The following is a 27,353-nucleotide window of genomic DNA, read 5'->3' on the forward strand; positions in this document are numbered from 1 at the left end:
TGGGCTGGTTCCAACTCTTGGCTATTGTAAAGAGTGCTGTGATGAACATTGGGGAACAGGTATACCTTCGAATAAATTATGTTGCTAATTTAAAACTGTTAAATTAAATCCCATATTTTTATTTAAAAAAAAAAGGAAAACACCATCATATGTGACAAACATTAACAGTTAACATTGTTTGAACTTGAGAGGGATAATGGTTTTATATTTTAGTTTAACATTATTATCTATCTAATCAAGAATTTATTTGACATTAAGCTATTCTCTTCCATTAGCTACTTGTTGAAAATTACCTTGCCAGGAATCTCTCCCCTTTTCTTCCATAATCTTCATATTGTTTAATCATTTTATTTTTTATTTTATTTTATTTTATTTTATTTTATTTTTTGTCCTTTTTGAGACCGGCTGCACCGCGCTCAGCCAGTGAGCACTCCTTGCGAACCGGTCATCCCTATATAGGATCCAAACCCGTGGCGGGAGTGCTGCTGCGCTCCCAGCGCTGCACTCTCCCGAGTGCGCCACGGGCTCGGCCCATTGTTTAATCATTTTAACTCTATATTTGGGCTGGCTGGTTAGGCTCCATTGATTACAGCATGGGTCAAGGGTTTGGATCCCCGCACCAGCCAGCCACCAAAAAAGAAGAAAAAAAACCAAAACTTTATACTTGTAAATAATTTCAAACTTTTAGAAAAGTTTAAAGAATAGTACAAAGAACATACACATACCCAGATTTACCTCCATTTGTTTCATCAGTTGTGCATGTGTTCTCTACACACCTTTCTCTCTTTACCTGTACTTGTGTATGTATATTTGAAAGTAAGTTGCATACAGCATGCATGTTTTTATGTTTTTAAAATAATGTAATTTTATAACTTTCTTTGAAGTGAGAACAACTTTTCTTAGGTAGCTCTATCATTTACAAAATGTAGAGGTAACTTGAAGCATTATATTTCACCTTCCTTTGTCCTGTTATCTGTTTTTAAATACCATTAGTGATATCCTTTTCATGTCTGTATATGGAATATGTTACTTTTTCTTACTGTTCTTTGATAAAGCCTAAAGTCTTGACATAAGCACCTGTTGCTACAACATGTAATGCAATAGCTTTGCCAAATGACATATTACAGGATTTTACAAAGTGCTGAATTCTTGTTACATAATTTTAATTGAAGAAAATTCATTTTCAAAATATAAATATTTGCATTTGAATAATTGAACTAATTAGATTTCTACTTTAGTAAAATTATGTGGGTTTAATTGAAATTTTTGACTTTTAAGTTTGTTTGTTTTCTATTTCAGCTTGATGTGGAGTCATAGGGCTGAATTTGCAGATTTGCTTATTTCCCGTAGAGTAGTTTATGATTCCATAAGCGCAAGCCTGGATTTCACTGAAGGCGTAGCTACATAAGATCCAGAATGAAGATGTGGCTTACAGAAAAAGGAACAGGATTCAACTTGAAAAAAAATAATTGAGGAGGAAATGAAACTATTTTAGATAACGATGGGCATATTGATATTTTCAGTTGTAAAAATTGTCTTATCATATTTTTATTGATTTATCAACATCTTTTTTTTTTTTTTTTGTCTTTTGTCTTTTTCCGTGTCCGACAATGGATCGCAACCCTCAGTGTTGCCCCCGTACCGGACCGGGGACCGGCAACGGGACCGCAACCCTTGGCATTGCTCCCGCGCCTCGCTCAGCCAGTGAGCGGGAACCGGTCTGTATGTGGGATCCGAACCCTCGGGCGGGAGCGCCGCCGCACTTCCCAAGCGGCGCACTATCCAGTGCGCCACCGGGCTGGCCCCTATCAACATCTTTAATGTCTGAGTTAACATCAACTTTGAATAGGCCAATTCTGAATATTCTTCAAAATAGCCTTAGATATGGTGAGGTCAATTCACTGAAGTTTTTGTTTGTTCTAGTGGTTATTGAAGACACAGAGCCAGAATCATTTTGGGCTTAAGGAGAATGTTGGTCTCACTACTCAAATTGACTGTTTCGTGGGCAGAGGCACTACCTGTATTCCCAGAAGGACCATAGATCAGAGAACAAACTCAGAATGCAATACAATGTCACCTTCTTCATGTAGCCACTGAATTTGACTTGGAACTTTATTAAACAAACTCATTCTCCTCTGATAACATTAATTCCTGTTTGTCAGTGTTTTTTCTTGTGTGTTTATTAGTATTAAGCATACTATGTGCTTGCTTTATGTTAGATCACTGCCAGAAAAACTAGACAGAATTAGTTCTAAGAATATTTTTCTTTCTGTAGCACCCACATGCAAGATGTGCAATCTTTAGTAATTCTTATTCACTTGCAAAATAGCAATTTGTTCCCGTCAGTAGAGGATAGGTTTGTTGTTTTAAATCGCTGGGTTTTGTTTTTGTTTGCATGTTCCCCAATACAAATTGAATAGCTGACAAAAATCTATTTGTATGACAGTTCAATCTAGATAAGTGCCCTCTGTTTCCTAACAGTACAATTTGGGGTCTCAGAGATAAAAGCAAAGTGAATGCCAGGCTTGTAGCAGAGCTTCTTCATGCAGATAACAGAGGTAATCCGTATTCCTCAGGTCCACAAATCAGACAAACAAAGAAGAAATATGTATGCACATCATCTTGTTTGAAATGGTGCTCTTTTACCTTCTATATAATATAAAAAATGAGAATCTCTAACTCATGGGAACAATAAAATAGCTGATATGAGATATGTGTATATTTGAAATTAAAGAGAAATGTGGTATTGACTTAGAAAGTTGGAGAGAGGTCTGTTGCTTAGCATTTTCCCATAGTATATTGGCTTTTGTTGAATGAATTTGCTTTCTATTTTAACATTCCCATTCTGAAGTAAGTTAGATCTTTAGACAATGATTTTTTTTTTTTAAATAGCTTTGATATTCTGCTAGAGGTAGAGTCGAAGGGGTCTCTTTCTCTCCCCAAGATGAGGAGCTGTACTTATTGGCTTGCCTCTGCCTAAAAACATGTAGAAGTCTTTCCATAGAATTATTTCCCCAATATAATTCATATATAAAAAGAGAGATGAAATATGTGTTAACAACATATATAAGAAACTGGAACTAATGTATAAGGTAATAAACATCCTGGAAATATAGCCAAGGGCTCCAGTTGTCAGATATTCTGCTGATTGATTGGATATGGAGAGTAAAGGAGGGAGTAGGATAGTTTTTAGGTTTTATCTAAGGAGACCATGTGCATGGTAACACCATCCATCAAATTAGGGAAAACAGGAGGAGGGGCAGTATACAGAAGAAAGATAATACCCCACTTTGTGTGTGTTAAGTCTGAGATATCTTTTAGGTGCCTAAGGTGCCCAGTTGGAATTGGATTTGTGAGTAGAATGTACAGAAAACATCTTTGCCAGCTTCTAGGTGGTAGTTAGAATGATGGGTTTAGATAAGATCATTCGGAGACCAAGGAGAACACCAGCATTTTATGGGCAAACTGAGAGGGAACTTATGATGAAGTAACTGAGAAGAGGAGACCAGAAGGATAGGAGGAATTCCAAGGGAGTGTGATGCTGAAACTGCTAAGGAGAAAGTGGACTACATTGTTAGATGCTGTTAAGAGGTCAAATAAAAAAAGGACTGAAAAGTGGCTATTGGAGCCAAAGTTGGTACCATATGAACAACAAAATGAATGTAGCAGTATTGGATTATAACCCAGAGTATAAATAAATAGCCATGAATCTACACTGATATAAATAAGTGATTGAATAATGACTGAATTGAAAAATCTCCTGTGCAGGAGAATGCCAAGTAATTTAAGTAGATACTCTGTCTTCAGGAGGTGGGGCATAATTCCCCACTCCTTAAATGTGAGCTACACATAGTGAGGACATTATGAGAAGAGGAAAAGAGTAACTTAACTTTACAGTGGAGAAACCTGACAAACACTACCTCAGCCAAGGGATCAAGGTCAACATCAGCAGTGACAAGTCATGTTGATAGTATGTAGCCTTGATGTGATGTGATGAAAATGGCACTTTGTCTCTGTGGTCTTCCTCCAAAAAACATGTAACTTCAGTCTAACCATGAGAAAAATATCAGACGAATCTCAATTGAGGGACATTCTACAAAATACCCTATCAGTCCTCCTCAAAACTGTCAAGATCATCAAAATCAAGGAAAGTCTGAGAAACTGTCATAGACAAGAGGAGCCTCAGGAGGCATGACTACTACAGGTTGAGTATCTCTTATGCAAAGTGCTTGGGACCAGAGTGTTTGGGATTTTGGAGTTTTTCAGATTTTGGAATTTGCAGAATACATACAGGCCGAGCATCTCTAATCTGAAAATTAGAAATCCAAAATGCTCCAATGAGCAGTTCCTTTGAGTGTCGTATTAGCGCTCAACAATTTCAGATTTTGAAGCATTTTGGATTTCTGATTCTCATATTAGGGATGCTCAAACCGTAAATATAGTGGATTCTTGGATGAGGTCCTAGAAAAGCAAAAGAACTTCAGGTAAAAACAAAGGAAATCTGAAAAAAAAGGATGAACTTTAGTTAATAATAATGTATAATATTGAACAATTGATTCATTAATTGTGACATACTGGATATGGGCTATCATTGCAACTTTTCTATACATCTGAAAATATCATAGAATTAAAAGTTCTTTTTAAAAATGGGCCTAATGATTTTAACAAGTAGGAAGTCATTGGTGATCCTGGGGAGACCTGCAGAGTGGTAGGGAAGCATCCACTTTGTAGTAGGTTGAAAAGTGACTGGGACATGAATAAGTGGAGTTAGTACATGTAAAATACTCTTTCAAGAAGCTTGGCTAGGAAGGGAAGGACAAAGAGAGATGGGGCATTAGCTGGGGAGAGTAGTATAGGGTTACACTTAAAAGTGTTTATACTTAAAGGAAAGAACCAGTAGAGAGTGAAACATTGAAGATACAAAAGAAAGAACATTTAATTGATGAAGCAAAGCCCCTGGGTAGGCAGGCTTTTATTTTATTCAACTGAAAATGGAGAATCTTTTAGAAACAACATGTTGTTTATGAATCAGGTGTGAATATTTGTATTTATTTTATTATATTTTGTTTTAGGTCACCCTAGTACAGAAGTAACCTTCAAAATGTTTTCATAGAATATTTGGATTAAAATATTTTTTTTATATTGCCTAAGCATCACAGTTTTATTGACTATATCCACAAAACATTAAAAGATATATTGTACATCTCTGAATTATGAACACTATAACCTCACTATAACACAGCATATTCTATAATAAGGAATCTGTCACAACATGGTTCCAAAAGTAAGTACTAGGAAGAAAAATGATAAAAATCGTTTGCCTATGAGATAGCTGGTTCCAATCTAGAATGTTAGAGTAACTGTATGAGGAGTCACCAGATCCTATGGGTAAGCAGGCAGTTCTTAACACATCTTAATAACTGGTGCGGTTCCTCTCTGAGCCATGTGAGTAGATTATTTTTGCTTTATGGTGCAGCCTTTGAAGATTAATATTGCAATATCTAAGTAACACCCATAGGTGTGGTTGTGACTCACCCTCTGAGATCAGATGTTTTACTCTATCAAATAAAACATTTTACCTTAAGCATTTGTCACCCTTGAACTCTCAAAATTATTGTTATCGTTATTCCATATGTTGACAACAATGTATAAATAAAGGTTTGTTTATTTATTGTTTGTTTATTTATCTATCTATTTATTTTATTTTTATTTTTTTGAAAGAGGGTGACCAGAAACAAAACCCATAGATTAACGAATTAGGTAGCTGGTGATAAATTCATAGAACTAGGTAAAGGGTGCAGCCAACCTTGGCTTTGGGGACCTAAAGTAGGATGGTGGTGTAGTAAAAAGAAAAGAACACTGGCATTGAGAAAGGCTCTGTCTTTCTTCTGCCCAGTCTTTCCTAGAGCTGTGGCCTTAGGTAGATCACTCATCTGCCTTAGAACACTTCATCTCTGAATTTGTAGCCTAGTCTAGATGATATCTCATTTGATAACTCTGTGTCAGTTATAGAGTCCTGAGGACCATTTATTCTAAGATGTCTACATCACTTGAAATTATGGTTATGAGCAGATTCTCAGCAAATGATCACTTTTTCTTTCCAATGCTAGTCAGACTACAGAGGAAAACTAGAAATAGGTAAAATAATTACACAAATTTTTATACTTTGTTTCAGTTGTTCATTCAAAAATACAAATGAAACAACTGTTGCATAGCATTCATTTATCAGAGTATCATTTTCCAGTGAGGGTATGTAGGATATTTATATATCATTAACAAAGAAAATAATAAACATTGTGACATTTTGATTATTTCAAGTAGAGTCTATGGAGTTATTTTATTTTACATTCAGAAAGATTTTAAAGAATGAGATTTCCTCCACTGCATACTTACACTATTTCAGATGCTGACAACATCTGGGCATTCTATCATGAGCTCATTTTATGAATGAAGTAACTTAATTGTTGATTGACAAGCTAATATGATCTACAACACAGCCACACTGTGTTCAATAGCAGTGTCAAAAGTCATAAACTGCAAGCATATGCAAGCAAGTGGGACCATCATATGTTGCATTTTGAAGCACTAATGCTAAACTTAAATTTCAGGCTAAAGCTTAGAAATGCTGGAAGAGGAAATGAAGAAGTGCAGTTACATGATTTCTGGGCTCTGTTTTGCAAATCATTAAATGACGTAATAGCAATGTGGTCAGAGTTCCTAGTATAAATAAAAGCCTACTCTAGTATTGTGAAACACAAATAGAGTTATTATTTCATACGGAATGCATATGGATTTGTGTGAGTCTATATGTGTATACACACATATCTAACCTCACCATATGCATATAAATATTCACATGTAATACTATAGCTAAATTTTTTAAAGTAATTAAGAGGAAATTTGATGTATTTTATCTTGCAAACATAAATATCCATTACAAATATGTAAAATGTGTTTGAAAGTATAAGCAAAAATGATAAAGGAGAGTGATTATGATAAAAAGACAAAAGTTTTCAAAATTTTTTTAAAATCTCTTTTCCTGGTATTATATACTAAAGAACTGTGGATTATTTCAGCATTCTCACGGTAACCTGCTCTTCCAACCCTTTTGGTAGCCTAGCAGGAGGGTGTGTTAGTATTTTCTATCTGGTGGCTTGCACATGGTCCATTGACCATGAGTTTATGATAGATAGAAAGTGTGCTTTCCCTTTATTAATGCTACAGTACTGACGACATGTGGCATGTGCACTTTCCAGCGAATGAGCTTGACCTTAAACTCTAAACAGTCCCTTGAGCAAGAGCAAGCCATGTTTAGTGGAATGATTACTTGGAAGAAACAGATTGGAACTTTCTCTGATAACATTAAAGAAATGCAGTAACATTTTTATTATTGGAAGCCATCCAAAAATTGCAGCACCATAAAGTAAGGCAGGACAAAATAATGCAGTAGAATTACTGGGTTAAATAATATGTACTTTTTAAAGTTACTTTTGATATACATTTACACATCATTTTTTAAGAAGGGTGCACTAATTTATACTCTCAGCCATGTATGTGTAATAGTTTTATTGTATCTTTTCCAATATTACCAACCAATATTTAGTTGAATATGCTTTGTAAGTTATCACATCCAAGGTGTTAGGATAGGTTTCCATTTTTTTACAATATTCAAGTCTTCACAATAGCCCTGAGAAATAAATTTTAATACCACTATTTTAGAGATGAGGAAGGAAGCTGATATTCAGAAAACTGAATTTGACCAAGATCACATCCTGAAATGTCATCTCTGTTCTTTTCATTCAGTGCCCTGTGCTTTTTCCTCCTAACACTTTTCCAGGGATCAAACGTTTACCTAACATTTTACTTTGCCTTTGCCTAAACTAAGTAGTATGATATATTTTAACCTTATGTCACTTTTTTGCTAGAAATTGATACAGCACGAAGAACACTGTGATAAACAAAAATTCATAAATTTTTTTTTCCCCCTCCAAAATGTAAGTTTCCTCCTGTGGATTGATGAGCCTTTTTCAGTCCTTGATATATTTTAACCTTATGTCACTTTTTTGCTAGAAATTGATACAGCACGAAGAACACTGTGATAAACAAAAATTCATAAATTTTTTTTTTCCCCCTCCAAAATGTAAGTTTCCTCCTGTGGATTGATGAGCCTTTTTCAGTCCTGGTACAGGAGTGTTGTATGTGGCTGAAAAGCTGAAATTGGCCATGGAGAAATAGAAGCGAGGTTAAAAATGGAACACTTTGGTGTTAAAGATAGATGCATTTTAGAAAATGCCATTTGAGCATTACAGAAGTACAATATTATTTAATTAGAACCAGGTGAAATTAGGTAAGGAGTGAATGCCAGCAATTATATGACTAGCTAATAAATATAATTTCATGGTATTCTGTAGATATCCTAAAGTGTTAATTATAACAGGAGCAGTTAAATTCTTTGGAGCAGTTAAATTCTTTGGCTATGAAAGCATAGCACTTTTTAATAGATGTATCACCTGGTAACCTTGGGCATTATTAAGTATATGGAGACTGAAAGACATGGTAGAAGCAATGGAAAAGTCTGGCCAGACTGGGTAATTTGTTTTAGACCTATGGAGAAATCTATTAACCATTTTTTCTATAGACCAATTTGATTAGGAAGTGGGACAAGCTGTTCTTTCATTACTTCCAAAACTGTATTGCACTTTGTATCAATTATTTGGCTGTCTGCAGCACATAGATTAGAATAAAGGGCTTTCTCAGTGTTTGTGAATGTTGTGGATTGCTGATTGGTAATTAAAGTACTGAATGAAGAAAATTAGGCCAAAATAGAATGGGAATGAGAAAGTCTTAATTCTGTGATACAGATGTTGGAAACAGATTGTCTTGAGCAGCCCATTCAACGTAGTGACATTCTACAAGTCATGGAGTATTTGCTTACCATGTAAAACTCAAGTCAAAATGCCTTTGAGATGGTTTCTTCTCCCGTGCCTTGTGATGTAGCTGTATGGGTATTAATTTAGTGAAATATCCTGTCTGCCAGGTGTGGGAACTAGCTGATTTTATTGTAATACCAGATCATTACTTAATTCATATGCAACAGAGTACAGCACATGGAAAGCATTATAAATCTATTTACAATGTGGCTAGTCTGATGATAACATTGTATTAAATTCCCAGGTGAGGCAATTTAAGCAATTGCTTTGCCATGTGCACACCATGGAAATTAAATTCTCATATACGCTTTAGTAATAAACCAACTTCATTGTTATGTTTGCTGGTGGTGGGCTGTAGAATCCTCATTCTGATTAGTATACCCTGTTTCACATGTAGAATCATAGAAGAGGCGGTAACAGATCACAGTTCTTAATTAGTTTAAACTAAGTTAATTTGTTTTGTTTCTCATTTAGCAGTGCCTGTCCAGGAACACATTCAGTTCACAGTTGGGAAATGTTAAGACTTGGGTCAATTAGATAGATAGTTTCAAGCCAAACTTCCAGACAGAACTTAGCAAGTATATCAGTTTGAACTTGGCTTGAAGAAAAATCATCAAATCAGTGTGCAAAAGTCCTATTCGCACCAAGTGAAAACTGAAAATAGCTTTGAATCTGAGATTCCTGCTTTTATAACCAGACTCACTTTTGTCATCAGTTTAAAATAGCCATTGAAACTTTGTGCATCTAACTTCTTAGTTTTTGTAACAATCAGTTGTTAGTCATATTTTCTCTATTTTTCATACATGATCTGTAGATTTTTTTGTCCAATTGTGTATAGTCCACCTAAGTATATAATTTAGCAGGAATTAGTTTTACACAAACACACAACTACAAGTGAGGAATGCTCTTATATTTAACGGGGAGGGGAGGGGGGCACATAATGTCATTTGAAGCTTTTCTACCCTTATGGTACAGACCAGAAATTGCAGTAGATTACAAACTCCATAGAGCTTCTGTCTTCTCCAGAAGCCACATATAAAGCACAGTAGACAGTGGTAACTGACAACTAAGACTAAAAATGTTGACAATTTCTTGATTTGCCTGGTTAGCTTATGTATAGAAGTCATTAACTATTTATAAAATGCATTATGAATTGGGTTCCTTCAAACTGTAGCTGAATGTGTGACATTTCAAGCTCAAATTCTCATGCTTGCATTTGGCTAAAGTAGAGATTTTATACAGTTGATAATAATGTAAAAATATTTTAGTTAGGTTTATCAAGATACAGTAGATGTTTCAGCTTCATTAACTTTGAATCCTCCAATATTAAGTATTATGTAGGTACTTAGTATTGTGGCGTGAGATTTTTCAGAAGTCCTTGAAAGGTAACATAATTTATTGATGTTTTGGAGGAAAATTATCCATAAAATAAGCAGTTTGTCATTCAAAGGTATTTGCCTTTTTTAGTATTCAATTAGTTTAGTGATGATCTTGCAGGCTAAATTATGATTGATTACAATTAGCTTACTTAAAATTTAAAAATCATATAAAATTATGAGAAAGTACTAATGTCAGGCATCTAAATATAATTCTTAGTAAAAAAAAAAAAGTCTTGATTTATTTTTGTTAAATGAAACTCAAATATAAAGAGTTCAGTTTTCAGCATTGTTATGTCATTTTCATGAGGAACTATTTCTGATATTTGAAATGAGTTGTCTTTTCATTCTTTAGGAGAAGTCAGTCCTGTCAGAGAACACTTTGTTAAATTCAGCATATCATTTGCTTAATTATATCCGGAAAGCCATCTAAATGACCAGTGTTTACCATCCCAGTGGTAAAGAATGACATTTATAGGGACCACCCTTCAACTGTGGATAAATCCTTAGTTCTCCTCTGTTTCTGAGCATGTACACTCTTAATTGCTGATTTTCAAAAGCAGTGGATTCTAACCAAAACAAGATTAGATATTTAGGGATACGTGTTTGTAATTTTCTTCTTCTTTTGAAGTATAGTAAATCAAAATAAGAATATAATGTAACTGAACAATCTATGCCAATTTGTTGATATTTTGGTGAAAAAAGGGAAAAACAAAAACAATCTCCATATGATATTCTTGCATACTGTGGGATGTTTTAGTCCCCCATAGTGATGAAATGAATAATTAAAAAGGCAACTCTGATACCACAGCCTGCTTAAAGGTTCTCATTTCCTTTAATGCTGTAAAATACTTTTGCTTAGCTGGCTTGAAACTACCATAGTGGTAACTCCAAATGGGCAAAAGAAAGCTTTGGCTTGATCTAAATATTATATTAAGCTATGAAATGGACTGTGCTTGTAATTTAGCATTTTTAAATACAAGTCTGTATGAAGTCAATAGAAATATCTAATTAATAATGGCTTCAATAAATATAGTAGGAGAAGTGGGCTTAACATATGCTGTTTGTGGTGAAAAAAGTGTGGCATGTTCACAAAAGAACAAGTTGGGTCATTCCTGAATTGTCAAGAGATCTGATATAGATATCTTTACTGAACTCAGGCTAATGACTTCTCTATTTTGTTCTTTTGTGGTATTGTTGGTTTTATTTATCTACTTACAGACTTATTTCAGTTGCCAAGGTATAGGATATACATTTGTGGCAGGAACACAGGGCTTGGGATGGAAACTCGGGGCAGGGGCAGGATGCCACTATCTCCTTTATTCCAAAACATTTTACAATTCTTGAGCCTTTTTTCTGAGTCTATCCAGAAACTGATAGAACAGGGAGGTTTTTATATGGTAGAATGAGCATTGAGCTGTGAGTCAGGACCCCAGGGTTCTAGTTTCAGTTTAACCAAAGCTACCTTTAGAATTCCATGAGACTAATTTTTTTCCATAAAAAATAATGGGGTGCCTAGATTTATTTATTTATTTTAACACTCCATTCAGCCTTTTTCAACCGGATTATTCCAGAGACTTAAGTCTTTAATAATATGTAATGAACTAAATTCTCTCTTATGTAACATCCTTGGGAGAAATGAGAAAATAGTCACTTAAATACTTTTCTGTGATTTGTGGTTCGGATAAGGAACCCCACTTGAAAAAGGCTGTACCTTTAAAGTGATTTAAGGTCTATTGGTTGCTCTCGACTAAGGTCCTTTTAAATTCTAATATAATATAATCTTATGTTTAAGGTATTACGATTTCTTTGTGGTCAAGCAGCATTACTCATTCCCTAATTTAAAAATATCATTAAAAATCTCATTGTTGACTTCTGCTTATGGATTATGGATAGTCTTTTTAAGCTATAATATTTTTCAGATCACAGTTGAACAGGTAAGAAGTTTTAGGGCTGGCCCGGTGGCGCACTGGAGAGTGCGCCGCTTGGGAGCGCGGCGGCACTCCCACCAAGGGTTCAGATCCCATGTGGAGACCGGTTCCCGCTCACTGGCTGAGCGCGGTGCGGGCTCAACACTGAGGGTTGCCATCCCGTTGCCAGTCCCCGGTACAGGCGCGACACCGAGGGTTGCGATCCCGATACCGATCAGTAAAAAAGACAAAAAAAGGAAAAAAAAAAAAGAAGTTTTAAGTTTCAAACTGTAGACCCCAATTTAGGAAGAGATAAGTGTTTCCCTATTGCCATCTTTTAATTGACTGTTTTTGCTTAGTTCAGAAGCAGAAAAGGCAACAAAGTAACTTGTAAATCTGAATTTGGGTCTGAAACAGTGATGCTGAAGTAGGATCTGAGGACCACACTCTTGCTTCAAAACTAAGTTTTTCAGAGCCTTTTAGCTTTTCCAAATGTGTGTACATTTAGATAATTCATGAATTGCTTGCAGACATGTCCCTCGGACTTTACAGGTAAGGGTAGATTTCTTGTAAAACAAAATTTCAGTGTGTGAAATGGTGACTCAGCCCACTTATCTTTATTTACTGGGATCATGAAAAGTTGACTCATAGCCTACTTGCCTTTATTTACTGGGATTGGGAAATTTAATTTATTATACCAGACAGACAGACACACACACCCATTACTTTTCTTTAGGCCATTATTTATAGAGACCTTGGAGAAATTTAAATTATTCTTTGGACAGGGGACAGATTTCTAAATTTTCTCTTTTTCTGATTAGTACCATCATGATAATGAAAGAAATATAGATGTGCTGTTATTGGCATTCCAGAGTTTAGTTGGAGGTATAATTATTATTCCAGAATTAGAGATTTTAAAAGACTTAAATTGTATAGTCCATTTTCTGCCACAATATTTAAAGACCCACACATACCCTTGTTTTAATTACAATCTGGCGAGTTTTACAGATGTACAGCTATCTAGCCATATAAGCCCATATTTCTTTCAGTTTAGTGGTCTTATTTGAATGATGATGTATGGAATAATATACAAGTTCTGATCTGTTTATGAATATCAATAGAATACTTACACAATGCAGAGTTTTCTTTCATTACTGGCATTTTAAAAACTTAATTTACATTAAACTTCTCAAATTTCGGAACTTTACACAACTTTGGTTTGCAGATTTGAGTCGATAGGTTTCCATTAGGGGGCTCTCGAGGTTTGAGATGATCAGCCTTGATACCAATGCTTCGAAGCCTTCACTTTCTAATGTTCATCTCGCTCTCTCCCTTTTTGTTTTGTTTTATAGAAAAGGTCACGGATCGCCTACAGTGACGAAGTACGGAATGAGCTCCTAGGGGATGGTGGGAATTCCTCAGAGAACCAGGTAGAATGCTAATCAGGAAGGCCCGGTGGGTGGCTGGAGGGTGAAGGAGGTCACCAGCACACTGGGCTCTCAAGCTGCTCCTTAACAGTATTAGCAGCAACTCATGTGGAAGCGATACTGTTTAATGCAAAGCTGGAGTCTTAATCAACTTCAAAATGTTTCTCGGAGATCTTACATTTAACCCTTTACCTTGTGATCACTGTCTGCTATCTTTTAAAAAAATCTTTTCTTCTCTTTTCTTTATTATTTAGTACTTAAGGAATAACTTGAAACACACTGTTTGCAGACAAAGCCAAGGTCTTCACCTCAAACACATGTAAAAGGAATAAAAAAGTACATAATACAGCTTTGATAATAATGCAGTATAATTAAATCAACACTTGGAGCAAAACAAATGAAAGTGAGCTTTCAGAATTCAACAGGGCAGCTCTATCTCCTATTGTGTAGCTTCTTAAAAATACATTCACCAAAATGCAAATTGTAAGCACCACTGTGGAACTTGGATACCATATAGAGGACCAGTTTCTGTCAAATAATAGTAATATTAAGAATAATAACAATAATAATAGGATATGCCTTTTTTGCTGTTTAAGATCTGCATAGGCAAAAAATAAGATACAATTTCTTCTTAAAAGGCTTTTTCAACTTGGCTGTCAATTCTCATTGGATCACACAGCAGTTTCATGAGTCTAATTAATGTCCTGCTTCTTTCTTTGAATTAATACTATAGACTTCATTAATTCATGTAGATAATATATACAACTTTAAAAAAAAGTTTAAAGAATCTCAGTGTAGAGATGACTTTAAAAATGTCTCACACAGCCCTAGTGACTGATTTTCTTTAACTCTTTTTAAAGAAAATAAATAATAGAGGACTTCAGAAGCAAGATCTGAATGTGTTTATTGTTACTTTGGAAAGTATTGTAAAGGTCTCTACTCCACCTAAATAAAAATGAACTTAAATCATTCACTGAGTAAACCTAATTAATGAGATAGTAAAACATAATATATTGACACACATTATGAAAATTTCATACTTGTATTTATCAATTCAGATAGATTATATTATAGGTCTACACAGGCTGACACTATGTTACTATTTACTATAATGTTAATTTTGTAAACAGGGTTGTTGCTTATGTGATTGAAGCCCCCACCCACCCACCCAAAAAAGGAAGAATCACTGAGCTGATTATGTTTGTTTTGGGAATGATCTCACCTCTTCCACTATTTGAATGTTATCAGCCTGAGTTCAGACATGTAAACACGTTCAGGTTTGACTTGGGATTTTAGCTTCCCTGATTGAAAAGTGAGAATAGCTACAGGAAAAAAAAAATAGCACATCAAACATAAAGGGGTGATGTGATAAAGAGGTTTTACTCATAATAGATTAAATAATGTGAGGATGAGAGAAAAAAATATTTCCTTCCTTTTTTTAAGTGAGATTTAGATTGCTCATACCTCTTGAATGAATGAGTCATAATTTTATGTCCTATCTACTCCAAAAAAGTATTATCTTTTTTGCAAAAATGTGAATGTGTAGTTCCCATGTCAATTCTCTAAAAAGCTATAGATCTTTCCCTCATTTGAAACTACTGCCTAATGTAGAGGAACACCCCCTTCCTTTCTAACTCAGACTCCTTTATTGTAATGGATGTTGCAGTTCTATGACAGGGATTCTTCTTTTTTTTTTTTCTGCAAGCATGTTCACTTCTCTTTACGAACATTTTATTTTATGTGCCTAAAACATTTGCCTTACATACATATAAGTATATATTTTTTTAATGCCTAAAGAAAAATATTCCACAAAAATGACTGAGTTCATATTTTCTGAATTTTCAAATTATATTCCTGCCACTTTAAAGTTATTATGCAGAGATTTCCTCTGGACTTATATAAATCAAACTTACAAATTCCAAAAGTACTTGGAGAACCTGAAATTTAGTTGTAAGGAGCTGTCACTTCAATAAATAGAGTATGAAAAATTATAGTCATGAGAATATGTAACTGTTAGATTATTACGTATGTGAACTTTTTCAGTCTAAAATTTGAATGAGGTTTGAAAGTTCAAAGAGACCACACTTAACTTTTTGGATATTTTGTTACCAAGTGGAGCAAAATTTCCATATCTTGATGAAGTTATTATATTTTGTTTTGCGGCTCTTTGTCATAATATAGGAATTAAAATTCCTTAAACCAAAACACATCCTTAATTAGGTATCGTCATTTGAGAATAACTTTATTCTGCATTAGTATTCATTTAGACTTTGGAATCAAAGCAGAAGCTCTTTAAAGAAAGAAAAGATTTAAGTTGACTCTTCATATTAATTTTTGTAGCTCAGTAGCTGAGAAGACAGTTTTTTCTGGTAGGATTACCTATGATTTATGAAATGTTTCCTATCCACAAATAAGTTTTTTTTTCAAGTTAATTGTTGAAAAATTGATTATCAGAACTTCTTGGCCATGTAATATTTATGATAAACTTTTAATATACAAGTAACACTTGGAGATAAACACAGTGAGGCATAAATAGCAATATTTGTTTAATTGAAATTGGGATGTATCTGTCAATTAACAAATATATAGGTCAGAAAAAAAAGTAAGGAATAAATAGAAATGATTACAAATAGGTAAAATAAAGTACTTACTAATTATTTTCAATGCCATATTTACATACTCCCTATAGTCACTTCCTTGTAAAGATTTAAACAAACATGAATCCAATAACTACTGTGTGTCATTCTCACAATTTATAATACGGGGACAGTTTTTTTAAGGCATCTAAAACCTGACTGTCAATACATATAAAATCTGCCAATTAACTACAGCTAATCTGCCAATTAACTATAGAGTACATTAATTTACTCTTAGATATATAAACATTTCTGCCATAAATAGGAATGTCAAAATTTCAGAAATTAAGGATTTTTCAGATGCACCTTTAATGTCTTTCATACAATACACATTTCATTTAATTCCCAGTTAATTGCTTTGTGTAAATTCATTTCTGATTCATATCCTTTTCATTCAATCAAATATAACTAACTCATCATTGATTTACAAAGAAGGGACAAAATTACCTACTTTGCACATTACATTTGAGTGTTGTTGGGTAATGATGGTGGACTACTGTCTCAAGCATTATCATTCTATTCTTTTAAAAATCATATTTGCCATTTCAAATGGCAACATTTTATTTGTTTGAGAGTTGAGTTCTTGAATGTAGTGATGCTGTAGAGTAGAAACTTTAATAGTTCTTACCTTCTTAACTTGATTTTGTTTCATGAGACCCATTTTCAAAAAAGGGAAAGAAAAAAATTTAAAGAATAAAATCATAAAGCCATTCATAATACAGTATGATAGTGGGGCAAATAAAATGTTCCAAGCTCTAGTTTTGGACACTAAGTCTCTCAGTTTCCTTATGCAAAATTATATTGATCAGTGACTCTGAGTAAACCCTAAATAGAAGGTTCAAAAATATATATGAAGAGTAGGATATTTACAAACGTGTGGAAATTTTTGTGGTAAAGCAATATTTAGCAGATAATGATTACTTAATTTTTTAATACGAGGTTCTCTTAAGTTCCGATTTGGGCTTGCTGTGCATAAAGTGTGTCAAACTTCAGCTACCGACCAGGGGGTGAAGTCGGTCAATTTAATTCCCCAAGATCTAAAGAAGGTCGGTATCATTTCATATAGCCCTGGCAGAGCAGATCATTACCAGGCACAAATCTGCTCGTTACGTGCTGAGGGTTTATAGCTAAATAAATAGACTGTCATCATAAGTTCAGAAAATTGTGTGTTCGACCCACGATAATGTGTAAAGGGCGTTTAATAGAGTTCAGCATTTATTCGTTATCTGTGTGCGGACAGAGACGGCAGTGGCGTTATCAGCTGTAAGAAAAAAATGCGGTAGTCCTGGGGTCACGTGATGCTCGCACAGGCGCCCACGAGCCGCACATGCTCTGCAGTGCAGTTTTGATTTTAGTCACAGCAGAAGGCTTAACCACAAGAGATTCCACTGGTTCAAACCAGCGTAAACCAGATTTCTTCAGCCCACAAAGGAACAGATTACCTCCTGTATCAAATTCTGCATTGGGAGGGGGGAAAAAAAAACTCTTTGTTTCAAAAAAGATGTTGATTATCATAACTCGACATGGTGGCACTGCACACTTTCATGTCGTCTATGAAGGAGCTAGGAACTCGAGAAAGTACGAAATCACTACTTACAGTGTCGTCTAAGCATTGATAATTTTCAAAAATAGACCATCTTTTGTTTACTTGAATGAATAACTCTCGGCCTAACTTAGGGGGGGAAAAAAAGATAAAGATTAAAAAACCTCCCATTACCTAGCTTAGCTACAAATCCGGTGTGGCGCTTGAATGCAGCCATGCAGCACAAACCAGATAGAACGTTTTTTGTTTGGAACCTATTGAAAAAACAAATGGGTAGCATTTTTAAACACTCATTGATTATGGCAGGGTAGCATGCCCCAAATGGTCTCTATTGCTGAGGAGTAGTTTTAAACTTTGGCCCTGTAAGTATCATAGTCAACTGAAGAATGGTGCCCCCAGAAAGAAAAGATAGCTGTGAGATCAATTCTCAGATCGTCTCTTTCTGAGAATTAACGTTCGTCTTTTTCTCCCATGATGTTCCAATAGCAAAGAGAAAGATTCCAGTATATGATAGGCCAGGTATTTCACTTTACAATTTTACTTCTTCTGGGAAAGAGTTGTAACTTTTCATGTGAAATAATGAGATGCTTTAGTCGTATGCACTGAATGGTTGCTGAGAGAATGAGTATATTAATTACAAATAATGACAATTTCTTGCCAATTTTGAAAGGACAATATTAAAGGTTTCATTTTCACTATACTGTGAGATGTAAAATAAATTTTGTACCCTTTTTACAAAGGATTCTTAATTTGAAATCTCATTCTTTTGTACTTGAAATACAAATGAAATAACAGAAAAAGCTGGAGTGCATATTGCCTTCCTTGAATTTGAGACAAAAACAACATTAAGCATTGAGAAACCCAAGTTATAGTAAACATGATACTTTTAGAGAGACTTATTGTGAGTAATTCATGGCACGTTTCTCCCAAAGCAATAGTTTAATTTATTGGCTTCCATATGTCAAGTGTTATAACAGATGTTACAGATACTTGGATGTTTAACAATTATCAGTTGTAGACCTGATTTGCTGAAGATGCAAATTTCAGACCTAAAATGTGGTTTATAGTCTGTTGCAGCCTAGGTTTCAGTTTCTATTCATTGTGGAAACTAGGGTTGTTATTTATCTCAACTGTATGCTTATATTTGTGATTTAGAATAGTGTCACACACACACAGAATGAGCCAGATAAATGGTTGTATCATTTCCCTAGTTTCTAAAGAGTTAAGCAACTTGTTTTTATCTGTTATATTTAAGACAAATAGAAAAATGTTCTACATGTGGATTAAAATGTTATCATAGGAGAATTTAATACCAAGTAAAGAGTGGTTTTTTATTTGACCATAGTGAAAACAGATTGCAGTACAAATGAAGTAAGAGAGTGCATTGCTTTGATATGGCCCAGTTTACAAGATAAAGAAAGTTGAAAAATGAAGAAACAATTCAAAAATTAAAATGAAAACATGCCATGTAATTGCAGTCGCCTTGTAAGCAAAACAAAAACCTAGAAACTAACTCTGATATACACAGTTGTTCTAAGGATAGTGAAATACTTCCTGGTATTATGTCCTAATTAATATAAATAAGTATTATTTATCTTGGTATACTTTATTCTCAATTAAAATAATGTTACCTTCAAATGCAATCTTATTATTAGAGTGGGTACTAGTATGACATTAACATAATAGTTTGTTTTAAATACTTATTGGAACCAAGGCATGAACTATTAATCATTCTCATTTGTAGTTTAGTAAAATCTGAAATCAGTTGTCAAGATTCCAAATAGAGAAACATCCTGAAAACTTGTATGTACAAAACCTCTTCAGTGCTACATTCTTAGAAGAGAGGAACAGTAAACTTGTTTTCTTTCTTTATAATATAGACTTCTATGAAGTCGTTCCCCTTTATTTCATGATGGTGTCTTAGATGTACTTTAAAAGAGAATTTCACACTATTCTCTTTGTTTAATGTGACAGTGTGAGAAAGTGATCTTTATTCGTTCAAAAAACTCTGCATGTAGTCTATGTTTAGGTTCTTTTAATGTGTTTGTCTGTGATTTTTAAATGCTAAACATGTAAACAGATAAATTGTCAATGTTAATTCTGTATCCTGTCACACAACTGATCTTTCTTTCCTGCCATTTCTTTCCTTTTTATCTTTTTTTTGCGCATTCATGTTGCAGTTGATAAAATTACGTGAAGAGGTGAGTACCTCCTAGATTCCTTTTTTTTTTTTTTTAATCTTGCTTTTCCCTATAAAATTGTTTCTAAATTTGAAGTGGATCTTTGGGCCCATTTTTCCAGGGAAATCTGCACATAGCAAAAGTATTGATTATACTGGTCAGAAATCTCTGCTAACCATCTTTTATGAAACAACTATATCATAATCATGTTTATCACAGTGATTATTCTTCTTTGTTGGCATTGGAGGAACGTTAATATTTTAAAGGCCCCCAAAAGAAAGAATTATAAAGGAATATCTTTAAACTGTAACTGAGTATAGTTTTATTGTAGGCTTTAACTTCAAGTTCGTTTTGTGTTGATTTCTCAAAGAAGTTAATATGATTTAATTTTTTCTCCTGACATTCTGATTTACTTTACTGAAAACTGTTAAGTAAACTCCCTTCCCTCACCCAAAATTCTTAGGTTCAACATAAGACACCATTAATCTGTTATCCTTTTGGGGAAACATACATTTGTTATAAATGTCCCACTCGTCTGTGTACATAGATACTTAAGAATAGCCAAAGCTCTCGTCATTGTTAAATACTTTTCTTTTTGTAGGAAACGGCACCCAAGTGAGTTCTCATTTTTCTGAGTTTGCTAGTCTGTTTCATAATGCACCTCTAGACTCTTTTGTGGCCTGGCTAATATTTACAGAAATATTTACATTTCATCAGTGAGCAATGCTGAATGATTCTTTTTTAATTATGCCAAACATATCAAATATGTTTCGGTGTTCTTTTTCACAGATAGAGTAGTTATATTTTTTATTTAATGAGGTCTAGTTTTGTTATTTTTCTATTAGGACATAAAATTATGGCCCACATTGCAATTTTAAAATTGTCTAATTTATTATAATAATCAGAGTACTATAAATTATTTTCAAATTTAGATTGACTGCATTGATTGAGATTTTCCTAGTAGTTTTTTATTGGTGTGTCATCATTCTCTAGGTAATGCAAATATTAATTTAGAAGCTTGTAGATAGTGGTTTTTTAACAACTCTTCTGATTTAAGGTGCGTTAGTAACGTTCTTTCTTAGTAAAAGTAATAATGACAGGTGAAATGAAAGGAAAAAATACACAAAAATTCTCACTTCCCACCTTTTTGGTGTTTTTTTATCTTCCCTACATAGAAGCAAATATATATACTAAATGAATATAATCAGTTACTGTTTTGATGTATAAGATTATTCTTGAGGTGAGTGCTATATCAACATCATTCTTCTGTGAGATAGAGTATCTGCTTGTATACATTTGCATATGTTCATGTTTAGGTGAAGAATTTGAATTTTCAGGTGTTAATGGAACTAACAATAGACTTGAAAACCTCTGTAAGAAGAAACTACACAAAGATTGTCCCTGAATTTTAGCAATTAATATGATTAATAAAATCTTGTGCTTTATTACAATCAGAATTTTTGACAGAATATTTATTTTTGTTTAGCTGAATTGTGTGGAATTAGAAATCCTAATTCTAAAAGCTAAAACATTACACTTGCATTTCTTTTAAAATATGTTTTATTATTTGATAGCTTAGTTCTTTTGTTGTACCTGTAAAAATAGTTTCATCAGTTATGGTTATGAAATTCATGTATCCAAAATTGTAACCTGTAATGGCATTATATAATTGGAATAATTAGATCATTCAGCTAATAAAATAATATACTCTGAAATGTTCTTTTGACAGTCTTTGATATGGACATAGATAGCATTGATATTTATAGAATAGGTTACAGTGATGGCAGTACATTGGTGTATGGTTTGCTCAGAAGTGATTATTTCTCAGTCAAGTTTCTAATAGTAATCACACCGTAAATGTTACTCCAGAAATCTTACTTGTACCTATGCTAAGAAGACAAGAACTCATCTGCTCCAAAATATGTTTTGTTGTGTTTGGAAACAAATTATGCCCCATCCCTTCCTTGTGATGCTCTTTTAGGACCCCATTCTGGATCAGGGCATGCTTGGAGGCAGGGTCTTAGTACAGGGGGAGCTGATCTAGCGTTGGCTGTGCCGAGCTCCGTTTGAATTCTGCGTCTCCAGCTCTCCACATTGCATAGCTCCTCACACAAGTTGAGCTCTGTCTGAATCTCCTGCACAGCTTCACTTACCTGCTTTGAAAAGGGCTGAGAAGAGGGTGAGAGAATGAGTTTGGGATGGAGTGTGGGTTCAAGTTGAAAGCATCAGCTGCTACTGTAGTGTATTTCCTTTCATTTACAGAGACCAGGGCAATGTACAACTAAGAGAACAATGTAAATAGTGCAGCTGTTACAAGAACTTGATTTTAGTATGGCTGAAGTGAAGAGGTTCCAAAATACAAAGTAAAATCCTGCTGGAAAGCTTCTGGTAAACTGATAGTTCTCTTGTGTGCAGATTTACTGTGATAAAATTGAACTGTCCTGAAGAACAGTTACTTCCGTTATTTGGGAATATACATTTTTTTAAAAACTTCCATTAGAAATTTTGCTCCCCGTTATAGATGTGGAATCTGAAAAATCATTCTACATTTAAATGCTTTGTTTTCTACATTATATGTTATCATAGAAGTAGAATGTCTGTTTCTAGTATTGATCTTTGTTTTTTCTTAATCTCTAGTAACTAAATGTTTTAATTTGGTTATTTCATCCAATATGAAAATGAACCAGAAATATTTGTTCTCTTATTCTGGATTAAAATTTAGATTTACTCTTGTTTTCACAGATCTGATTGATATCTTTTTAGAGAATCATCAATTTGAAGTTAAGTCCTTTGTTAAGGTAGAAAACAATGTTTGGAGAAGGGAAGAGCAATCCTTACTCTTAAAACCTGCATGTAGGGAGAATTAGGAGTGAGAAAGCTATTTTTGACAATCCTTAGTAAAGTGTTTAATTTTATTTAAAAATAGTCATCAATGCCAAACACATAAAGCTCCCTTTGCTCTTCTTTTTCTCAATTACAGCCTTCAGTGATTTTGGTTTTTTCATGATATAAGAAGCTTTCCATCCTTCCTTCCTCTATTTTATTTATTTTGGGGGTGGCTTTTTTTTTTTTTCACACAAAGGGAGGGGCCAAATTTTCCTTAATTTTTCCACTGTATATTACATGACTCTATTAATTATTGTAGACTGTTGTTGCAGCTTCCTGACCTTCACATCAGGTTCTATCTCTCTGTTCTAAATGCATTGTTTTAATGATTCTCCCCCCCTTCATCCTTCCCCCCAAAAAAATTTCAAGGAAAGCTTTGATGTGGCTTTAGCTGCCTCCAACGTCTGGCCGCATCTCAGATGTGTCACCTATGCCGGGAGGGAATAAGGAAATCACGTTTTGAATGGTAATGATAACATACTAATCACTTCCTTTCTTTGAAGATGGAAGCGAGATATTCTGTCAGCATCCCTGGCTGCTAAAGCTTGGAGGCACTGGTCTAGGTGTATTAGCTTAAGTGTGCATGTCAATACAGCTTGCATCTCCAAGATCCATGGGGGCTCATTAGAGCAAGGTAGATCGTTTCGCTCGACAGCCACTCAGATAATATGTGTGGCACCTCCTTTTTTATTATTATTAGAAAGCATTTCTTCGATTTTAAATGACATCTGTCAACAACACAAAGTTGTTGGAGTTGTGGTTGTTTTTTCTTTCTTTTTGAGCAGGTACCAAAACTGATTTGAGGAGGGAAGTTAGTAATTTATACAAATATACATATGCATCTACACACACACACACACACACACACACACACAACTACATGTATTCATGTATTTCTATGTATCTAGACATACATATATCTATATATGCAGGGATATTTTTATCCATTCACAGCCATGGTTAGCTTATAGATCTAGTGTGTGATCATTATGGCTTAACAAAAAAAAAAAATGCAGTCTCAGTGCATAAAAGAAAGTTTAGTAGCTGAAAATTTGGGGAAAATCCTCTAATTTCCCCATCAGATATAATATAAAATAGGTGTGTATAATTATTATAATTTTAGTTCACAGTCTGAAATACTATGTATTCAAGGTTTATCTTCAATCTAGTGCCATATATTTGGGAGTAAATTCACAATTTTATATATCTGTGTAAATGGAGAAACATGGGTCTCTTGTTTCTTGGTGGTTTGCCCCAAGTTGTCTTAAAACTAGAAGTGCTGTTTAGAATTCTGTTTTAGTAGCATATATTGTTTTATATGGCATCTTGTTGCACATCCAAAATTGAGGAGCATTCTCTTAAAAAGAAAGTTCCTGTTTAAAAATTTCTGCAGGAATCAAGGGAACAAATAGGTTTTTGAAATGATTGCATTTTATAAAAAATAAATACAAATAGGGATCATATATCTATGCAAGTATTTCATACATCTGTCTCTGCTGAAATAGAAAAGATCCAGTTGGCTCTGGTCTTCACACATTTCTCAGTGTTTTGGAGTAAGATTCATTGTGGCCACATACAACATGGGTCTCCTTTTAAAACAAAAAAGTAGATGGTTGATATGTGGTTGATTGGAAATCTATCCATTGTAGTGGTTCCTATAATGGAAGATTTGCTAAAAATTAACTATAACAGGTTATGATCCCCCCCTCAAATGTTAGAGCATAAGAAGGCATTATTTTTAAAAAAGGCAAAAAAAAGAACATTGTAGACGGCCGTCTGATTTTTTTTCCCTTTTTCTTTTTCAGAGGGCACATCTGCTCGATAACACAGAGAGGCTGGAAAGGTCATCTCGGAGACTAGAGGCTGGATACCAAATAGCAGTGGAAACCGGTAAGAATTCTGAGAGTGAGCAAATTGTCTTGCTTATGCACAGCAGTCTTCACAACACATGACATTTCAGGGAAACTTCAAAGGAGTAGCAGAGACAGCAGCCCGAGATGTGGTTTACATATTGGGGAGACAATTGGGAGCTTATTTGCGCTTATCTTTTTTCAAGTTAAAAGGCATGACATCTACTGAAAACAGTTCCTGAGGTTTAAAAGTATACATCTGAAAAGAGATGGAATACTTTGTCTAAATTCTACATTTGTCTTAATATGCAGTTACATGTTGTCAGTTTACCCACCCGCAATGATTGCTAGCACACGGTGCGGCCTCCAGTTGTTTGCCCCTTTACGTTTTATTCACATATGTAAAAATTAACATTTTAATCAATCTAAATGATGTGAACTAGGGATGAAGAGATAACGATACCTAGTTTACTGTGCTTATTTTTTCTGGAGTTGGAAATGATTCCCAATGATCCCCCCCCCCTTTTTTTTTTAAATTTGAACAGAGTTTATAATCAGATATGGGGAAAAAAAGTCATAGGAAGCTGCAAGGCTAATGTTCATAATAATCTTATTAGCACTAGTTAATATTCAAAGTTTTGGTTCAAATTAACACTATTAATTTCAGAAAACACCATCCTAATTTGACTTCTAAGACTAGTCTTGGACAAGCTTTTTCATTATAAATGTTTCATGCAATGACTATTAATGTTTTTATAGTAAATAAGTACCCCTTAGCACCTTAGTAGTCATCTGTTTCTTAATATGTAGCTACCATTTTTATTTTGTTTTATCAAGTATAGATTATAAATAATCTATTTTATATATATTTTGGATAGCTCTTGCCCAGTATGTAAACCACAAAAATATGTTATCACCAACATTTCCATCAAGTTTTTAAAAATTCAGAGTCACAGAAATGTTTACTTTGGAAAAGCAGGTATAAGGATGGTGATCCCAAATAATTTCTTTTATGAATGGCGAGTGTTTTTCTTGCCCTGGATTCACGACTATCCTATGTTGACTGATTTATGTGATGAATTCTAGGGAACAGAATAGGATGAACATAAACAGCATTGGCATCATATTGATGATGAGAAAACTAAAGAAAACCAGAAACCTTCCCAGATTTTTTAATAGTAGGGGCAGCCCTTCTTCCTGAGGTTATTGATAGACTGGGCTTCTGCCCTAATTGGAATAAAAGCCAGCCTTGGTGTGTTCCTTTGTTTGGGGGCTCACCTTTAGAGGTGACTATTCTTGTGAAGAAAGCAAATAATGGGAAGAGTCTTCAAGATGAGGTTAAAAGGACCAGGCTTGGGTTCTAGCTCTTGTTTGTGTGACCTTGAGCAAATCACATAACATCTCTGAGCCTCAGTTTCTTCTTCAATAAAATGGAAATAATATTGCTTATCAGAATATTCTTAAGAAGTGATGGCATATGTTAAAATGTTTATATACCATAAATCACATATACAAATATAAATACTATTATTAGTGTCTGGTCATTTGATGATATACAGGCATTTATCTTTCAGTATCTCATACATAATAGTTTTTTGTTGTGATTGAAATTTGTATATATTAGAGGAATGGCAGGGGAATGTGTTACTTTGACAGTCCTTGGAGAATGTGGCACTGTGTCTATTGAACATAGTCATACCTCCTTCCACATGGAACTGTTTTGGGTGTGGGGGTCTTCTTGCTGTGACACTGATCACGGGGCTTTATGTGGCTGAGTGGACTACATAGTTGGGTATCCTTTCTCTTTTTCACTACACCATTTATATATCTCCCTCCTGAAGCTGAAGGAAGTCATCAAAGAAGATCACAGATACCAGAGTACCATGCATTGATCAAGGTTATAAGATTGGATAGGATTTGATAGTTATTTTGTTTGGTGTGTGTAAAATATAACATCCCCATTGAACTATCAATACAGTCAACATGGAAAATGTCAATTTAAGAGTGTCCCATAAACTAACCTCAGTCTCCTTAGACTTTTAAGTAAAATGTAATGGTAGATTAACTATGAAGTTTTATAAAATTAGGTGTTGATTTGTCATATGGGGCTTGGGAACTTCTTGCAGACTACAAAGCCAAGTGTGGGAGGAGGAATAAGAATGAGCTTTGTAGAAGTAAAGACAGAGGTGGCTCTGACTATGCCTAGATAGGAGTCATTGTGCTAATTCACTTCTCTGGATGAGTTTGAAAGTGGAGTGAGAAATGAGAAGGCAGGGACAAAGCATTTCCCCTGCCCTTGCTTCTTGCTTTAGTAATGTGGAAGGAATGCATTGTGGTGGGCACCACGTTGCTTCTGTATTTCCTGCTTCCCTGCCAGCCCCACCCTAGAAATGCCTAGTCACTCAATAGCTCTGTGTTTTGATTGTGATGTAAATTTATGATACTCATCATTTTGTTGCTGTGCAGTAGAAGAACAGCATCTTTCAAAAGGAAAAACTTTCAGCATTTATTCGTTTCTTCTTCTTGACTATGAAATGCAAGGAGAAATATAAGTAGAAGTGCTAGTATGACTTTTGAAACAGCACAAAAGAGGGAAATGGTTGAACAGCATCTTT

The 27,353-nt window shown here is 34.4% G+C and overlaps 1 protein-coding gene and 1 long non-coding RNA gene across 2 annotated transcripts in view; both read left to right on the forward strand.

Annotated features, from left to right (window-relative positions):
- The window catches only part of LOC103587701, a 53,109-nt gene extending 50,961 nt beyond the window's left edge, over positions 1 to 2,148 (forward strand). The window contains exon 2 of the long non-coding RNA XR_550247.1: positions 1,924 to 2,148. This is a non-coding gene — a long non-coding RNA (uncharacterized LOC103587701). The remainder of the gene's footprint in view (positions 1 to 1,923) is intronic.
- VTI1A (vesicle transport through interaction with t-SNAREs 1A) overlaps positions 1 to 27,353 on the forward strand; it is a 366,044-nt gene that overhangs the window by 75,874 nt on the left and 262,817 nt on the right. The window contains exons 4-5 of the mRNA XM_008569223.1: positions 13,569 to 13,646; positions 24,694 to 24,778. Of these exons, the coding sequence (XP_008567445.1) occupies positions 13,569 to 13,646; positions 24,694 to 24,778 (163 nt within the window). The remainder of the gene's footprint in view (positions 1 to 13,568; positions 13,647 to 24,693; positions 24,779 to 27,353) is intronic.

The sequence above is a fragment of the Galeopterus variegatus genome, unplaced genomic scaffold (assembly GCF_000696425.1).
Source record: "Galeopterus variegatus unplaced genomic scaffold, G_variegatus-3.0.2 Scaffold479, whole genome shotgun sequence".
In the NCBI taxonomy this organism is placed as follows: domain Eukaryota; kingdom Metazoa; phylum Chordata; class Mammalia; order Dermoptera; family Cynocephalidae; genus Galeopterus; species Galeopterus variegatus.